Source organism: Drosophila sulfurigaster, chromosome X (assembly GCF_023558435.1).
Source record: "Drosophila sulfurigaster albostrigata strain 15112-1811.04 chromosome X, ASM2355843v2, whole genome shotgun sequence".
In the NCBI taxonomy this organism is placed as follows: domain Eukaryota; kingdom Metazoa; phylum Arthropoda; class Insecta; order Diptera; family Drosophilidae; genus Drosophila; species Drosophila sulfurigaster.
Window position 1 is genome coordinate 29,896,561 of NC_084885.1, and position 17,248 is coordinate 29,913,808.

At 42.4% G+C, this 17,248-nt stretch overlaps 6 protein-coding genes across 7 annotated transcripts; 2 read left to right on the forward strand and 4 right to left on the reverse strand.

The window, feature by feature from the left end:
• Window positions 1-678: 678 nt before the first annotated feature.
• LOC133847082 (uncharacterized) lies at window positions 679-2,982 on the forward strand (the record flags this gene model as incomplete). Its single annotated transcript, XM_062281865.1, has 2 exons — window positions 679-1,155; window positions 1,220-2,982. Coding segments are annotated over 2 exons (1,770 nt in total), but the record flags the coding sequence as incomplete, so codon positions are not given.
• A 136-nt stretch (window positions 2,983-3,118) lies between these two features.
• Window positions 3,119-5,837, reverse strand: LOC133847083 (uncharacterized). Its single transcript, XM_062281866.1, has one exon. The coding sequence runs from the start codon at window positions 5,412-5,414 to the stop codon at window positions 3,600-3,602; it is 1,815 nt and encodes a 604-aa protein (XP_062137850.1). The 5' UTR covers window positions 5,415-5,837; the 3' UTR covers window positions 3,119-3,599.
• A 105-nt stretch (window positions 5,838-5,942) lies between these two features.
• Window positions 5,943-11,208, reverse strand: LOC133847084 (protein Flattop homolog). 2 transcript variants are annotated; one of them, XM_062281867.1, is made up of 4 exons: window positions 11,050-11,208; window positions 6,709-6,845; window positions 6,326-6,641; window positions 5,943-6,242 (listed from the first exon to the last, which is right to left on the reverse strand). In XM_062281867.1, exons 1-4 carry the CDS (start codon window positions 11,074-11,076, stop codon window positions 6,009-6,011), a joined length of 714 nt encoding a protein of 237 aa, XP_062137851.1. In that variant the 5' UTR covers window positions 11,077-11,208; the 3' UTR covers window positions 5,943-6,008. The 2 variants fall into 2 exon arrangements, with proteins under 2 accessions (XP_062137851.1, XP_062137852.1); XM_062281868.1 differs by having other exon boundaries at window positions 5,947-6,242; window positions 6,326-6,638; window positions 11,050-11,207.
• A 935-nt stretch (window positions 11,209-12,143) lies between these two features.
• Window positions 12,144-14,537, reverse strand: LOC133848819 (helix-loop-helix protein 1). Its single transcript, XM_062284514.1, has 2 exons — window positions 14,321-14,537; window positions 12,144-12,943 (listed from the first exon to the last, which is right to left on the reverse strand). Exon 2 carries the CDS (start codon window positions 12,921-12,923, stop codon window positions 12,408-12,410), a length of 516 nt encoding a protein of 171 aa, XP_062140498.1. The 5' UTR covers window positions 12,924-12,943; window positions 14,321-14,537; the 3' UTR covers window positions 12,144-12,407.
• A 371-nt stretch (window positions 14,538-14,908) lies between these two features.
• On the forward strand, window positions 14,909-15,724 carry LOC133848648 (large ribosomal subunit protein uL30m). The gene is made up of 2 exons (XM_062284289.1): window positions 14,909-15,128; window positions 15,196-15,724. The coding sequence occupies exons 1-2, from the start codon at window positions 15,001-15,003 to the stop codon at window positions 15,608-15,610; spliced, it is 543 nt and encodes a 180-aa protein (XP_062140273.1). The 5' UTR covers window positions 14,909-15,000; the 3' UTR covers window positions 15,611-15,724.
• On the reverse strand, window positions 15,664-16,948 carry LOC133848645 (torsin-like protein). Its single transcript, XM_062284286.1, has 2 exons — window positions 16,694-16,948; window positions 15,664-16,627 (listed from the first exon to the last, which is right to left on the reverse strand). The coding sequence occupies exons 1-2, from the start codon at window positions 16,884-16,886 to the stop codon at window positions 15,795-15,797; spliced, it is 1,026 nt and encodes a 341-aa protein (XP_062140270.1). The 5' UTR covers window positions 16,887-16,948; the 3' UTR covers window positions 15,664-15,794.
• Window positions 16,949-17,248: the final 300 nt, after the last annotated feature.

Below are 17,248 nucleotides of genomic sequence, written 5' to 3' on the forward strand. Positions count from 1 at the left end.
ACCAACAGCAGCTGCAAAAAGTGCTGCTACTTTTCTGCCGTTTACCGTTTTCGCCGCCGCACACGTGTTACGTTCAATTTATCGACAAGCGACGATTTCGATATCGCGAATTTTTCTTGGACGTATCGATCTATCGTTCGCGAATTATTCTTGCAATTTCGCATAAATTTTCAATTAAGATCATGAAATCTTGCATTGAGATTCGAGTAGTTATTATCAAATGAGTTGTAAGCACAATTTATGCATATTTAGTTTATTTACTATTTGTAATTTTCCATTGATTGACAGCGTTTTATATATCGATACGTACGTTTTAATTGTCAAAGCAAAAAAAATATTTTGAATTATTTGATGGAAGCGATTGTTAGTTGCAATTCTACTATAAATGAGAAATTTAATGTATTAATCTCAAATGTTGTTGTCAGTTATGTTGAAATTATAAGTTGGCGCTAAAAATGTTGCTCTTCTTCTTCGAAAATGGACATTCGTTGGAATAATGAATGTGTTTATCGATACGCTTCGGTAATTGCAAGCGTTTGTCAACACTGAAGGTTGAAAATTCAAAATGGTGCGCATTGTGTAGGCATACAAATTGGCTATTGTATACAGAGAGTTTTGTTTTAAAGTGTTTTAAATATTTATTGTAGTAAATATTACTGGTGCGAGTTTTAATTAATACAAAGTGTTCCAATAGAAAAGACGCTGCTAAAATGCTGGAAACAAAAAAGTATCGCTGCATTGGCAAGCAATAATAATGAAACGCCGCGCAAACGCAAAAGGGAAACAACTGGCAACAAAACTGTGGCGCTGCCACCCTTAAAAGTACAGGATGCAGATGCAGCTGCCGCTGCTGCCGTAGTTCCTGTAACTGCGTCATGCTTCACCAACGCTGCCTTCAGCTCGACGCCAAAAACTCTTGTTGTTGGTCGCCGACGCTTGCCCAAAGACAGTGAGAACATCAATCCATTTGTTGGTCATCCTGGCCTGGAATTTAAATCCATTTCGGAACTGGCCAAACAGCCGGAGACATCGTTGTCCAACAATCCCTTTGAAGTGTTGCGACAGCCATCCAAGAAGAAGAAACGTGAAGCCGCTTGCTTTGAGAATCCGGCACTTAATCTTGAGCTGCCCGAGCGACAGTTTAATCCTTATGAGGTGAATTGTTATTACTTATAAACAAATGTGATCACCATATCAACGCTCTATTCTGCTCCATTAGGTGGTACGTTGCGTCGCCACACCGCCATCCAAGTGCTTTGTTAATCAAGCGCTCAATTTGCGTGGCAGCGATGCGCCCGCTTCGCTTAATCCCTTCGAGATACATCGCCGCAGCGAGATCTCCGCAGCCGCTAGCAATCCAGCCGGTGTAGAGAATCCGGCACTCAGCGAGGAACCGCTGCCGACTAGTCTCAAAATTGGTCTACCATTTGCACCCTCGATGGGCTATCGCATTGACTTCAATGGCTTGGAGTTGGCTCATCTGACGCCCAGCAAACTGTTTGCCGAAAAGCTGGTCTTCTCGCCAGTGCAGCCGCTGGCAAAGTCAGAGCCAAAGCGCTCCCTGGGCGCCATCAGTGAGGAGGAGAGCACCATGGACATTGGCAAGGAGCTGGATCGCTATCAGCTGGAGCTGGAGAATAGCATTAATGAAGCCAAATTGCGCAAGAATGGTGTGCTAGAGGCACCAAAAAGTAGCGAGGTTGAGCAGCCAGAACCACTCACAGAAATCAAAGAGGTGGAACCTTCGCTGGCAGAGCAGCATCTGCCACCGCGGCGCAGTCTGCGCTGCAGACGCATCCAAACTCTGACCGAAATACGTGAAACAATCGAGGAACGCATCGAAATTGAGCAAGCTGTGGTGGTTGAGGAGGAGGAGCAGCCACAACTGGATGTTGCGGCGGTGGTGACTGAGGATGTAGCCTATGCCTCTGAGTCCGAACCCGATGACGATGAGGATGAGCTGGACTTTAAGGCGCCAGCGCGTTTTGTGCGCGCTTATCGCCCGGCAGCAACGACCAATGTGAATGTCGGCAGCAAGGAGTCGCTGCAATCGATTGCATCCAGCAAATCCGCCAAGTCTGCAGAGAGTCATGGTGGCCACGGCGTGCGCAACATGATACGTAAATCCATACGCAAGCTAATGCATCCCATGCAGCATCAGCAAGCCGAGGAAGCACAGCCTGCTGCACAGCAGCAGCAGCAGCAGCATCATGGCAGCAACATCATTAGCAGCATACGCCACAGTTTGCGTCGCCGACCGCAGAAGCAGACGCAACCGCAGCCGCTTGTCGAGGAGGAGTCCCAGCGGCCGGCGGACATCTCCATTGTGGACAGCAGCGAGCGGACAATGAAGCTGCGCTCGAATGTGCCACAAACCGAATACATGCGCATCGAACAGTTGACCAACGAGAAGAAGCACACGCTGCGCAACAGTTTGCGTCGCTCCACGCGCGATGTGTTGCGTCATGTGTTCCACAAGAGTCAGCAGGATGCCTATGCGACAGCCAAGTAGAGTGACCTTAACTGCAGCATCTTCTCTTCATCCACATCACCAAGTTCTTTAAGCACCCAAAGATTGTCTACAAAGCACCCAAACGCAATTTATGCGCTACCTTTTTTTTTTAAACATTACTTAGTTGTAAGTTTTACGATCATTTTTGATGATACTACAATATGGAGTTCGGTTAGCTGGCTGGTTTAGATAAAGACTGATATTTGTATACAGATTCATTTGCGATTTCATAGAGACGTTCTCTAACTGCAACAGTTGATTTCATATCAAAGAGACTTAACTTTTGAACTTACCCAAAATTGAAACCCGATCAACTTCACTTCATAAATTAATTCAATATTATATTCCATTTGTTGCCAGTTAACTGAACTTTTATTTAAATGCACGTTTTAAATATATATTACTATTTTCATCTTTTTTTATCTACTCGTTAGTTATATATTATAAATGTAATTTGTTTGCACGTTTATTTATATGGACTTTTTATACATTTGTTTTCTTTTTTTTTTGCTTTCTTACATAAAAGTTATGTATTCTTTGACTGAATTTATTGATAATACAGTATAATGTTTTATTATTCAACTCGTAAATTTTTAAAGAAGTTATAGATGTGACTTATCAGATATATATTGTTATATATATTTTTTTAACTTACATTCTCTATAAAGTGTTTTGACTAACAACAACAAAAAAAAAGTGACTACAGTTCTTAATTTAATAAAAATTTGTTGGAGATCATTTAGCGGACAAATTTAATCAATCTGATTTGTTGATTAACAATTATTTTCAGTTGCATTTGCTTAAAAACTAAAACATTTCCGGAAACATCTATCGAATTGTGAGTTGGAAGAGTTTAATGTTATTCAAATTTTGATTACTAAATTTGAAGATACATATATTAGAAGCTCTTTCGATATAATTGGAATGAATTGTGATTTTGAAGGCCTCCATTTAGTTGCATTGGTTGTGTTCTCAGATCTTATAGACTAGATGTGGGATAACGCTATCGTATTCATGGGAAACTTTTCATAGAATAGCAAGTTCTACATGGGGAAACTATGGACTATGGACCTGCCACCCTTAACGTCTACTTGTAGACCGTCTGGAGCAGGGGACGACGTCGCTGATCGATGGGCTTGTAGGCATGCTGATAGACGCTGGCGAGACGCCAGTGCTCGGGATAGCCGCCTTGACCGGCGCCGCCGCCTTGGCTACGAAATGGTGGCACCAGCGTATCAATGTCATAGTTCTTCTTGGCATACGGTTGACGCGGTCGTGGGACAACCAAGACACGCCCAGCGGCTCCCCCACCGCCGACGCCGACGCCACAATCCGGTGCGATGCCCACAAAATCACCGCTGGCATTCAACTTGGGAACACCGGCTCGAAAGGCCGCTTTGCTGCTCAGAAAGTGACCATGTCCATGCCCATGACCATGCCCGTGACCATGTGCCGAGGGACAGCATTTGGGCGCTGGCGCCACCTTGTGGCAGAGGCGACGTGCCGGACGTCGCAGCAACTGATCCCGCTTGCACGATGGTCCCGTGGCCGAGCCAAGATGACAGCCGAGCGCCGACTCAGTGTGACAGTTGTCATCGGTTCCCAGATACTTTTCACGCAGCGCCTGATACGCCTTGTCGCCCAGCATGGGCGTCGATTGATACTGCTTCGCCAGCCGGTTGCCGGGCAAACCGAAGCTTACGCCTCCGCCACCGCCTCCGCCATTGCGATCCCCGCCCAGCAACGTTGGAGCCCGACGACAGTGCGAGGCGCTGGACTCACGGGAGACGCTGCGAGCACGCATCGCTGGCGGCGAGTAGTCGCAGGCACAGTCGTTGTCCCGCTCTAGGGTGCGGCCGGCAAAGTCCGTCTTCCGGCGCAAAATGTCCTTGTCGAAAAAGTCCGGTTCACCGAGGGTGCTGGTAAAGACACCCGCTGAACGTCCCAGCTCTGCATTCGGTGGATCATCGCGCGGTGTTTTCACACAGGTAAAAACAGCGGGGCCCGCCGAATCGTTGGAGCCATCAATGTGTCGGGCCAGACGCGGTTCGTCGGCGGGATTTGCCGGCTTAAAGTCCCAGCCAATGGCCAGATCCATGGCGCCCATTTTTTTGGTAGGCGCCGAGCCAATGCCGCGAAAATTGTCGCCGCCAGCGAAAGCCTTGGGCAGCACACCGCCACCGGTCTTGGGTCGAAAGACCTTCATCTTGGTGCAGTGCGTCGGTCCCGCGTTGTGCGTCTTAACGCCGACGCCCGTTGCAATCGGATCGATTTCGAGTGAGAGGCCGCCGTGGCCGCCACTGATTTGGGCTTTGCGGAACGCCAAATCTGCGACACAATCGGGCAGCGGCTGGTGATCGAGATTGTCCTGATGCATGCGCTTGGCCAGCTCAAAGTTGGCATACGCCGGCACCACGGGCGAAGGACAACGCTCATTGGGTTTCTCGGTGATCGAGTGTAGCGGCATCTTCTTGATGAGATCCGGTTGATCCGCTTGGGTGCTTGAGCGGACCAGTGGCAGCGAGATGAGATCCTTGCCGGGTGAAAAATCAAATTCGGAGAGCTCTACACTATGGGTATTGTTCAGCTGTCCGGTATATTTGGCCTGGGCTGCCGCCAAAGCAGGAAATTGCCGTCCCGCCGCCGAGTTGAGTTCCCGTTCCCGTTCCCGCGTTGATTCCGCTGCGTTGCGTTGCTTGTCTAGCGGTGCAAAGTCGTTGTCATCGGTTAGGTATAGACGATTTAACGGTAACTTTTGATCAAAGACATGCTGACGATCACGATCCCGATCCCGATCACGTTTCTGCTCGAAGCGATATTCCGGCTCGGTTAGATCACCGGGCGTGTAGCTGAGGTCCGGCAACTTGTAATTTCCCGTGCTGGCCACAGCTGCTTGCGACATGACGGTGGCACGGTTTTAGTCACTGAGTTAGAGAGTGGGATCTCTAGGTGGAGTGTGAAGTGTGTTCGATATGGACATGAAGATGATCGATGATCGGTAAGGATGGGGGATGAGACATTTGATTAGTTGCCGCTAATTGTGCGCGGTGCTCAGTGCTCGGTGCTCGGTGTTTTGTGCGGTTTCAAGGCTGCAGAGATGTTGATGTATCATGCGGAACTAGGTGACAGCTTGATCTTTACATAGGAGCTAACCTAACTGGTTTAGGGACTGTCTAGGGACCTAACCTTAGAATGTTGTTTAACATTGAATAATCAGCATCTTAGTCTACTTCTGACGTCCAGTCTCTACCTTATCATGCGGAACTAGGTGACAGCTCGATCTTTACATAGGAGCTAACCTAACTGTTTTAGGGTCCTTTTGCTAGCCTTGTTGAACAATCAGCATCATAGTCTACTGCTGACGTCCAGTCTCTCCTGAAATGCCTAGACTATAACTAATTACTTTCCGGGGTCTTTCAATATTTAAATAAATTATCCTTTCTTTTACCAGCTGGACTACCGAGAGGTGTCGTTTATTAGCAATACTATTAGTCAGTTATATGGACTTTTCCTTTAGTGGAGCATTAGTGGTTGATCTCGCTGTGATCCTCTCCACTGAGTCAGAGTCCGGTTTGGTTGAATCCTTACTGACAGACTTGGTTTTCTGTTCCGCCGCATTACCAGTCGATTGTCGGCGATTGTAATCGAACGCGGTCACATGACGCTTGCGAAGACGTTTGCGATTCCTCGCCGAGGCGTCAACAATGCGTGCCACTAATTTCTCCTGTCCCTGAGATGAACTTGAATTTATATCCGGTGCAGTTTGGAGTGCAAGATGCAAGGATCGTGTGATGGTGTAGTCGACACACTTACCTTGGGCAGACACTTGACGTGCTTGCAACGACGATGCAGTTTGTCAATAGCAAGCAATTGTTGCAGTCCCTCACACTTGCTCTGGCATTCGGGCTTCTGCCACAGAGGATCACCCGGTTTTCCAAGGGTCTCGCGCCAATCGCACTGTTTCTTCCGCTTCTGTTGCTCGTACTGGCAACAGCACAAATCTCTCGGATAGCTGGCGTACTTGTGCTGTCCACTAAGGCAGGTGTTGTACTTGCTGGCAAAACTACGCGTTATACGCGGCGGCAGATGGTATGTGCCTCTGTACTGACCCAAGAAGTTGCCGTCCCTGCTTGAAGAAAAAGGGGGAGAAAGCTTGAAATAGTTGTTATCCCTTGTGGGACTCGTAAGTTACTCACCGCTTCGCTGAGGGCAGCAAGTGTCCGTTCTTGTCGCAAACAGGCGTCGAGTTCTTTTGCAGCGAACGGGGACGCGGGGGAGAGAAGCGTTGGTACTCCCAGTTGCTGAGACTTTTGGCTCTAAAGCTGCGCTCGTACTGCAGGAAAAAGAGTTTTAAGAGAATGCAGTTACAGTCGAATCCGGTTATAGCGACTTTCAAGGGACCGTCGTTATATTCGGAACACCCACTAACCAAAAGTTGAAAAATAAAATTTTGTTTTTTTTGGTTGCCATTGGTTTATAAAATACAACTCATTAATGTTTTAATCAATTTAATTTGTATGGGAAAACAAAAACCGGACGGACGCTATAAGCGGCGTCGTTATAACCGGATTCTATAATATTCTAATCGTATGAAACGCTCTCAAAGAAAGTTAAGAAGACTCGAGATATTTCAGGACGAACTTGGAAACTTCCGACTCTTTTAAGACCTCAAGAAGCATTAATTATTATCGAAGTAAACCAGTAAAAATCATCATATCCTTTATAGAGATTCAAGTTGATGTTTAAAAACATTAAAATTGAATCTAAGCGATAGTTGAAGATGGTTTCGTTTACTTGCCATGATTTATGGTGCACGCCAAGCAATTGATGTTGTTTGACAGTGCCTTCGGAGTCAGGTTAAGCTAGCTGGACAGTCAGCCACCTGTTTCAATTTGGGAGGGAGCTAAAACCTTTATTTATGGGCGCTAAGCAAACCAATTGATAAAACGAGAAACCAAACCGAAATAAAATGAGGCAAGGCCATCCCATATCAACCATATCAAACGCACAATGCAATGGGTGAAGAACAGAACCCACCCCATGGAGCAACTCACCCCTCACCTCTTCTGGGGAAGGACTTTCGGAAGTAGTTTTGGGTGTGCAACGATTACACGGCGTAATCGTAATCTCTGTGTTGCAACATGTGTAAAAAAGCATTTTGTCTAATGCCACTTAATGCCCTGTTTGTGTTTGCCTTTTTAAAAGGACAAACGCCTAAAAAACGCATATTACCCGCAGGTAGTCGACAGAGCGAATACCCTAGAAATAGAGGGTGGATTTTAATTTAAAAATTATTAGGTATTGGGATGTTAGTTTAATTTTTGAAATCTGCATTACTACTATTATAATATCACTGAAAAACAAATAAAGTGAACATTATAATAAATGCAAATATAAAGCAAAGTAAAATATAATATTTAGATTTCGATTTAGATTTAATTCGATATTTATTGTACTTATTTGATATATGAGATTCCATGGCGAAATTTGTCCCGTGCGAGACTTTTTACAGTGCACTGCAGTGAAAATAACATAAAAAGAAACAATTTTAAAAATAAGTGAATGTTATTCTTAAAGCTTTAGATAAGCACTATATTTAGAGCTAAGATTGATTTTAGGAACTTGATCTGTTTTCCGATAAAATATATAATTTCGTTCATTTTTTGGTTTTGCGTACGAATTTGTTAATTTTTGCAATTATCACAACAGAAAACAAAACAGAAATAAATTCGAAACCATTCTTATCTCTAATTAAAGTACTTATCTAGAGCTATAAAAATAAACTTTTCTTATTTTCAAAATTGTTTCAGTTTATGTTATTTTCAATGTAAAGAGGACAAATTCTGTTTTGGAATTACCCATATAATTATTCTAAATGCTATATATCAAATAAGTACAATAAATTTCGAATTAATTCGAAATCTTATGAAATAAAATTGATCTAATGTTATGTTTTAAAATACTCAAACCAAACAAAAGCAACCAAAACAATTAAAGAATTCATGTGTAAATAACTAGCGATATAATGAAATCGTGTAGCATACCCCACTGCGTTACGAATACAGGGTATCTGAAACAGGAACTACTGTGAATTGCTGGCAGACGTTGAGACTTTGACTTGCTCTTAACCAGGATCAAAGTCATGTGCAATCATTTATCAGAGCAGCTACACAGAGAGGGACAGTGGATGAGAGAGAGAGAGAAAGAGACGGAAAGCTAACTGCAGCTGCTCCCCTGCATTGGCGCCATTTTGGAGACATTTTGGCTTCCCACGCAATTTTCGTTTCGTTTCAATTAAAGCAAAGCGAAAAATGCAAATTGTGGCTGGTAATACAATACGTTGGATGGCACGCCCCGAGACACCCACAAGCACGTGGCAAGTTGTCAACACTTGATTGAAGATTGTGAACGGGTCGTCAGGGGAGGTGGGGGGCGGGCGTGGCTTGATTGAGTGCGTGTGAAGCAGAAGAAGCAACTCTCAACTCTGTTGAGCAGATGCTATAAAGAGGAGTGCGGTGCGATGTGCTGTGGTGTGGTGTGTGGTGTGATGCCTGTAGTTAAGCAGCGTGCAAGGCGTTGCTAGTGTAATTAAATTTGCACGGCAATTACACAACACACAACACATAAAAGAAGAAGAGCCCACGCGAAAGTGAGGTTAGGTTAGCTTGATCGATTCGATGACACGAGGGCAACACGTTCACGCGTTCGTAAAATACAAATTGATTTTAAACTCAATTAGCAACAATGAATGATCCACGTCTAAAGGATGAGCCCAGATAGTAGTTGCTTATCCTCTGTTCTGCTTTGTTCTGTTCTGTTCACTCCCCTCGCAATCCCTTTTTTTTGTTCTTTGTCGTTGTCGATGATTTCAATGTGCAACCCTCTGGGGTGCGATTTATCACATGGTGTGGCGCGCGTCGACGGATTAGACAGTCAAAAAGCTAGCAACGCACGTGCAACAGTGCTGCTGGTGTCCGTTGTTGCTACTGGTATTTATATTTGTATGTGTATTTGTATTTGTATTTGTACTTCTATTTCTATTTGTATTGCTGCTGCACTTGTGCCTTTGAATTGCCTACTCCCCATCCCACGCACACACGCACACTTGTATTCCCCACACTCACGCAAATTCTCCACGCGGCTGCTGTTCTCTCACTTTCTAGTCGTTGTTGTTGTTGTGGTCCAGCACTTAAGCTAATTTCACGCACTGCAAGGCAACAGAGCAGAGCAGAGCAGCAAGTTTAGCAATAACTGCTCTCTGCTCTCTCTCCTCTGGCGTCGTTTACCAATCAAATTGTATCCTCGGACAGTTGCGAACAGCTGTCAATTTCCAATTAGAATTGAAATGCCATTAAATAGATGCTTGACCCCAGCAGCTCGCAATCGATGACCTGGCGCACAAAAACAGCAACCACAACAGCAACTAAAACGAATCACAATACACAACACACAACGAAAGAAGAACAGTGCAAGCAATACACACACACATGCGGAAGTTTGTTGTGCGCGAAATTCCGTTAGATATTCGCGTTGTCGTTTGCATAAAGCAAATGAAAAATATGAAAATAACTGTAAACGTTCCAGTTGCGTGGCAATTGGCGCTTGTGGGCAGCGGGCAGCGGGACGCGGGAATAGCGTTGCCAAGTAAATAAACTTTACTGTCGCTATTTGCCAAATGCAGCATGTGAGAGAGCACAAGAGCGTGTTAGTGAGACTGAGATAGCAAGAGGAGGCTCACTTAGGTGACAAGCACGAAGCGGTGGAAGGAGAAAAAGCGGTAACTGTAACTGTAACGGAAACGGGAATAAGTAAAGAGCTTTGCTTGCTTTGCTACGCAGCAATTGACAGGCGACAAAAGCGTCAGCATCATTTTTTCCTTTTTTTTTGTATAATATTTAAATTACGTGCAATGAAAATTGAAAAGTGGACAACCATTTTGAATTAAAAAATAACAAGTGTGTCATAATAATCATGGTATAATCAAATTTGCAATTAATTGTTAAGCATTCCAATTCGTTATATGTTCGCTTACAAAATTTCATCTTTGTTGTTTCTATTACATTTTTCATTTCATTTTCGTAAAGAAATATACAAATAATTAAATAGTTCTTATACTTAAATTCATAATAAAAGGAAATCTATTTATATACATTTAAATGGAATTTGAAAATCACCATTTTGTCGCCTGTCTTTGTTTACTTTTTGTTGTTGTTGTTGTTGTGACAGAGACAAGCTGAACACATTCAGGTTGCTGGGTCCTGTCGGAATTTTGACTGTTTGTTGTGATGGTTATTCATACATACATACATACATACATATATACGTTGTACAGATTGGGGCCACGGTGGGAGTTGCCAAGCTGCTTGTTGTGGGCGTGTCAGTCAGTATCAATGGGGTATATGTCTGTGTGTATAACCTAACCTCACTTAATGTGTGCCTAGTACAGGGTATTTAATAGTCGCGCAATGGTATTTTTAAGCAAAATGGCGGATATAATTAGTTATGCTGACAGGTGACAACCCTGTGCAATAGCTTACCTGCATCGCGCTAAAATTAAACGACATTTCGTCCTTGAATTTGGATTTTACTTTTGTATATTTTTTATTTGGGCCAAAAATCAGCAAAAAAAAAAGTAACTGAATTGTATTTTCGAGAATTTCGATACACGAAGAAAGCAACTGCTACTGTGATGCTTTGTCGGCTGGATGGGGGATGTTGGGGGCGTGGCCCAGCAGCCAAAAAAGAATGAAGAAAAAAACACATACATATTGCATATCTATAAGCTGGGAGATGACAATGGGGAGTGGATGGGGACGAGAAAGGGAGGGGGTACGCACAGTGGGCGGGAATTGGGCGCTGTGTCTTTTGTGTGGCGCAGCTGGCGCTTTGTTGGCAGACAGCAAAGCAAATGGAAAACTTGACAACGCCAGCTGAGCACCAAATTTGCCCACAGCATAGCAAATAAAAGTGCGATTTGAAATTGTTTGCACGACTAGCAGATACTCTGCAATTTTTCAACATTCCTTGAAAATTCTTTGAATTGAATAATCTAAAAGCTTTATGAATTGAATTGAACAATCTAAAAGCTTTATGAATTGAATTGAATTGAACAATCTAAAAGCTTTATGAATTGAATTGAATTGAACAATCTAAAAGCTTTATTCAATGTCGAATACGAATCACTTTGTTATGGAAGTATTAAGCCGAATTCCGAACTAAATATAATAGAATAAATATATTTAAAAAAAAAACTAATAAGCAACTCCAAAAAATGTGCATAAAGTAAATAATCCTCATACTTTGGATTGACGTTTGGTTTAATTTTCATTTACTATGCCTGTGGAGATAAGGTACTTATTAAGTTATAGAGGTTCTTCACTTAATAAGTAATTTAAAAAAAATTAAAGTAATTTAATTTAAAAAAAATAAAAAATGTAATAAATGATCACAAAAGTAATAAGCAAGGGAACAGAAATGATGAAATATTTTAATGACCGAAAAAAGTATGCTATGAAAAATCGAATTTCATTTTCAATGCTGTAAAAAAACACTTGTGCTCAATAGAAATAGAAAAAAAGACTGTTTCTTTGTACAATATATACATATATATTTATATATGATTAATAATTATGATTAATCAATTAATTGCTGTACCTTTTTTGAACAGATATCACGTAATTAGATGCTAACAAAAAAAAAGATATTATCTAAAGCTTAATATACAGTACACATTAATAGACTAAAGATATACATATATCGATATGGAGCTATACACTATATAGTTGTGGATTTACATGGCTCATTAGTTGAGTTCGTTTGGCTGATAATCGTGTGGAAGAGTGAGAAACATGGCGCCTGGCAACTGGCTTCGACAGCTGGAGGCGTTGGCGGTATCTCAGGGTGTCTCTAGGACATGATTCAGATACGCTATATAGCAGATGGCCAACTTGAGGATCTCGATCTTCGATAGCTTCTTATCCGGCGGCAGGGTGGGCAACAGTTTCCTCAGCTCCGCAAACGAGACATTGAACGCTTCCACCCGAATGCGTTCCCTTGTGGCATGCGCCGTCCGATACTTGAGTGTGGCACGTCGGCGACGTCGCCGCTCCTCGCGCGACAAACCCACCAGCTCCGAGGGATCCAAGTGGGCAATCGGTGTCGTCCGACGTCGTGGCGCCGGCGTTGGAGGCGGCGGTGGAGCTGGCTGTGCTGCCGTCTCGCATGCGATGCGTGCCTGGAAACGCTGATCGATATCGAGTGTGGTGCTCGCGGCGTAATCCTGACCCACATGCCCGTTGGCCAGCGCATTGTTGGCCGCCGCCAGCTCATCGTCCTGCTCCATGTTGTAGTAGCGGCTCAGCGAGATGCTTTGCGGCGGCGCCGGTGCCAAATGTGTCATGTCATAGACCATGATGGCGTTGACTGCACCTGCTGCAAGTGAACGAAAGGAATGCAAAGCATAAAACATATGACAAGGAGGTGTCGAGTGAGAAGCACAGCATAACTGCATCAAGCGAATTTAATGTAAACCATAAAACTAACAAGTAAGAAAGCTACAGTCGAGTGTACTCGACTGTGAGATACCATACCATAATACCATTTTGAATAAAAGCAATATACTCTGCGGTATTATTCTCAAAATATACCGAATATGTACTACAAAAATACTAAAAATATACCAAATGGTATATCATAACTACTATAGTAATTATTGTATATACCAAAATTCGCAACTCTAGCTTTAAAATTAGGCTTGTTATTCGATTTTATTGATTTGCGTGGGCGAAAGGGGGCGTGGCAAAAATTTGAAACAAACTTGGTCTGCGTGCAAACATAACAAATACTGTCGAAAAAAATTATAGCTCTATCTCTTATAGTCTCTGAGATCTAGGTGTTCATACGGACGGACGGACAGACGGACATGGATAGATCGTCTCGGCTGTTGACGCTGATCACCCTATGGGTAGCGGGTATATAAACTTCAGAATATCTAGATAATCCCAAGTACTCTTCAATGCTAAAGTTTTCATATAGAGAAGTCAAATTTATATAATATGGATTTTTTTTTAAAAAAAAAAAGGTAATAAAAATTGCAGAATTTAGGATTGAACTTAACATAGTCCTAAATATATATTTAAAAAATCCAGAATAAAATTAAGTTTATGTTTATTACCAAATTTGGTTTATGGTTTGGCTTTGTATTCATTTCGATCACAAATATCATTTCACTAAAACTCTAAGTGAATTCTATAAGTATTTAAGGAGCACAAGTAGAAGAATTGTTAACTGAAGAAAACCCCTCGAGAATCGTTTAATAAAACAGCAATGTTATTAAAACAGTTGCAATTTTCTCCACACTCTCCTCACAACCCTTTGCCACCCCGTGTTCAATGGTAGCCCTTTGCCTTTTGGGTCACGTGTGTCCTGTGTGTCCTGTGTGTGTCCTGTTTGCGTTTTCTATTATTTGCGGTTGTTTTTATTGTGCTTATTGTATTTATTGTTATTCGTTCGTTCATTCGTAACATATTTTCACACCTACACAAATAACTGAACAATCGTCACGTTTCTATTTGTTTTGGCCCGCGGGATTTCCAAAGGGGTGCAACCCTTTACGATTTGCGGTTTACATAGGATTTCGTATGCATTTAATGGCCAAAATCAAAGAGAACGCGTTACTTTTATAATATGCTTTAATTTCGTTTGTATTTTTTTACTCCCACAAGAATACAAAAAAAAAAAAACAAATTATAGACCATTTGAAATGTGAAACATCTAAAAAGTGAACTTTTCGCTTTCAGGGAAACTTACAAGAAATGCAATCACGGAACTTGCCCTGAAATTTCGCTTTCTTAGTTCACAGTCAATGATGTTATGCACACGTAAAGCTTTGCCGACGCACTGAGTTAATGTGCGGATGTTGCAGCATCATTTATAGAGACCTCAACAAGGGTTCACCACCCTTAAAAGATGTCGCAAGCGCAGCCAATGACTACGCAGCATCCCTAGCCAATCAGACATTACAAAATGGCGTTGAGAGCCGCAGCAACGCCCCTAAATAAAAAGCATTGCTGCAAACATAAAATGTTTATCCAATATACTACGTACATATTTCACAGATCTAAATGTATTATTGCGAAAACAACAGTTTGTTACTTAATATGACGTGTTATAAGCATCAATGTTTTGTTATCCATAATTTTAGATGCAGTGGCTGCTATGTTACGCAATAATAAATATTTGAACAACAACAACCGTTAAAAGTTGTGTGTTTACCAACACTAGCGGAACAATCGATATCCCGTGTAAGATGACAGCATGTGTGAATGGCAATTCTGACCCAACCAGTTGCCCATTGGTATAAAAATACCAGTCGCGGTGTTAGTGGTATATTTCGAATAAAGAAAATATGGTCACACTGTTGGGCACGCTTTCATAACAACCAGACAGCTGGTTTATAATTGGTTTTGTATTGATATTTGTGAAATAAAATGAATTCTTTGAAACTTCTCTCACCGCTGCAATTAAGCGTAACAGCAGTGCGCAGCTATGGCAAACACAACAAAAAATTCTTGTATAAAGATGGTAAGAAATACGAGAATGTTATTTACTATCCCAGGTAAACGAAAGCACCCTCAATCAACAATACCCGGCATTTGAATATTTTTGGCCATTTACACTTACAGAACACCCGATCATCAGGATCCACCCATTGAGCCCGCCAAGCTTTTTCGCGTTCAACGCATTAAGCCAGTAAAAGGCAATCCGTATTGGGAGAAACGTTTGCTCAAAGATCTCGGCTTGGATGGCAAACAAGGTGATTTTGCTGTCGTCAAGAATATACCCGAAAATAATGCGCGACTATGGAAGATCAAGCACTTGATCAAAGTGACACCCATCACATTCCCATACGGCGAACCCACAGAGCATGATATCAAGCACACCATACTCAAGGAGAATGGCGAATGCCTAGTGACCAAGGACATTGGAGCGGTCGAGGTCCGCCTGGAGGCACGCGATCACTTTGATCAGCAGCCAAAACGCCTGGACACCGAACTGCTGCGCAAGGATTCCCGTCTCAAATGGCTGAATCCCTGGTAATATGCTAAAAGTACCAACAGCCTATTGCATTGTTTTTTTTTATTTAATGTTAAAAACAAAAAGAAAAAAAATGTACAAAATAAAAATATAAAAGGCATTGATATGCTAAAAGTACCAACAGCCTATTATTATTACTAAATGTACACAATAAAAATGCAAAAGGCAGTTAGGAATTGCATTTTCATTAATTACCGCGCTGACCATGGACTACTATAGCGACCTTCTTCTCGATGGTCTTGCAGCCGGATGTGGCAAACAGACTATGCACTGGCTCATAGCTCACAGCACTGTTGATAACTTCAGCAATCTTATCTGGCTCCGCCACCGCATGCCAACGCGCAAACTCCGCCTTCACACACTGCACAACGTGAGCCTTTTCGAGCGCGAGAAATGGTATATAATGATCAATGACATGGGCATCAATCATGTTGGTCATCTTGAGGCCACCCTCGCTGTGATAGGCGGACATCTTTAGCATCTCCTCAAAGTCGGAGAGTCGTGTGGCCTCGCGTTGTTTCCCCTGCTTCATCAGTGCAGCCAAATGATCCGAAATGCGAACGCCAGCCGTATTTGAAAGGAATATAAAGATGGCTTTTGTATAGTCGGCATCTTTGGCATAGCCGGCATAATCAATAAGCGAGGTGAGCGTATCAAAGACACCCGCTGGCATTTTGTCCACCTCATCGAAAATGAAAAGTGAACGTGGACACTTTTGTATACTTTCGCGCACTTCACGTTTGATGCGCTCTTTGTACTCATTAATGCGTGCCGGATGCGAGAAATCCGCTCTTCCCATATATTTGTGCACATATTGGCTCTTCAAACCATGCTTGTAAAGTGATTGAGCAATGTTATCGGCCACAAAACTTTTGCCCGTCCCGGGAGTACCATGGAAACTCATTACGAGCGGCTTCCGCGAAGGATTATTCGGTTGCAAATGAGCATTTAAGGCGGCCACAACATATTGCCGCACCATATGCTGGCCAAATAGATTTCTGGCCAGATTCCCTTCGAGGCCTGTTGAGGCAAAACATATAAAGTATAAACAAAACACAAACACAATAGACAAGATCAATTACATACGTGATGTACCAGAGTAAATGTTCTCTTCATTGCAACGCTCGCCGCTTCCGCTTAATAGATCTGATTTCATGAGATATCCTATACCGGCGGCTCCGAGTGACACCAATCCAATTGTTATCGGCTCCACGCAACTGACTGCCGCTAGGTGAATAAGGCATAATATTGAATAACAAAATATATTCTTATTTGCCATATTTAGTTTTCGTTCAATGGACAACAAAAAAAAAAAAAAACAAAGTTCAATTTGCAATGCACGATTATAGATTACCGATAATTGTTATCGAAAACGCCAATGGAATAAAAAATTTGCAATGTCATTACGGAGGGACCGGCAATTTAATAAAATGCAAGAATTACATTTTATACGTAGAAATGAATAGTCACTTTTAGTTAAATGAATGCATTTTCAACAAAAACATGAATAAAATAACACAAGTACAAGTTGCATTGCACGACTTATCGATTACTGATATGATCCTGAACACGTAAGTTCAAAGCGAATGAAACGTGTGACTCCCACGAATTGTATTTGTATTAATTGCATTGAAATTTATC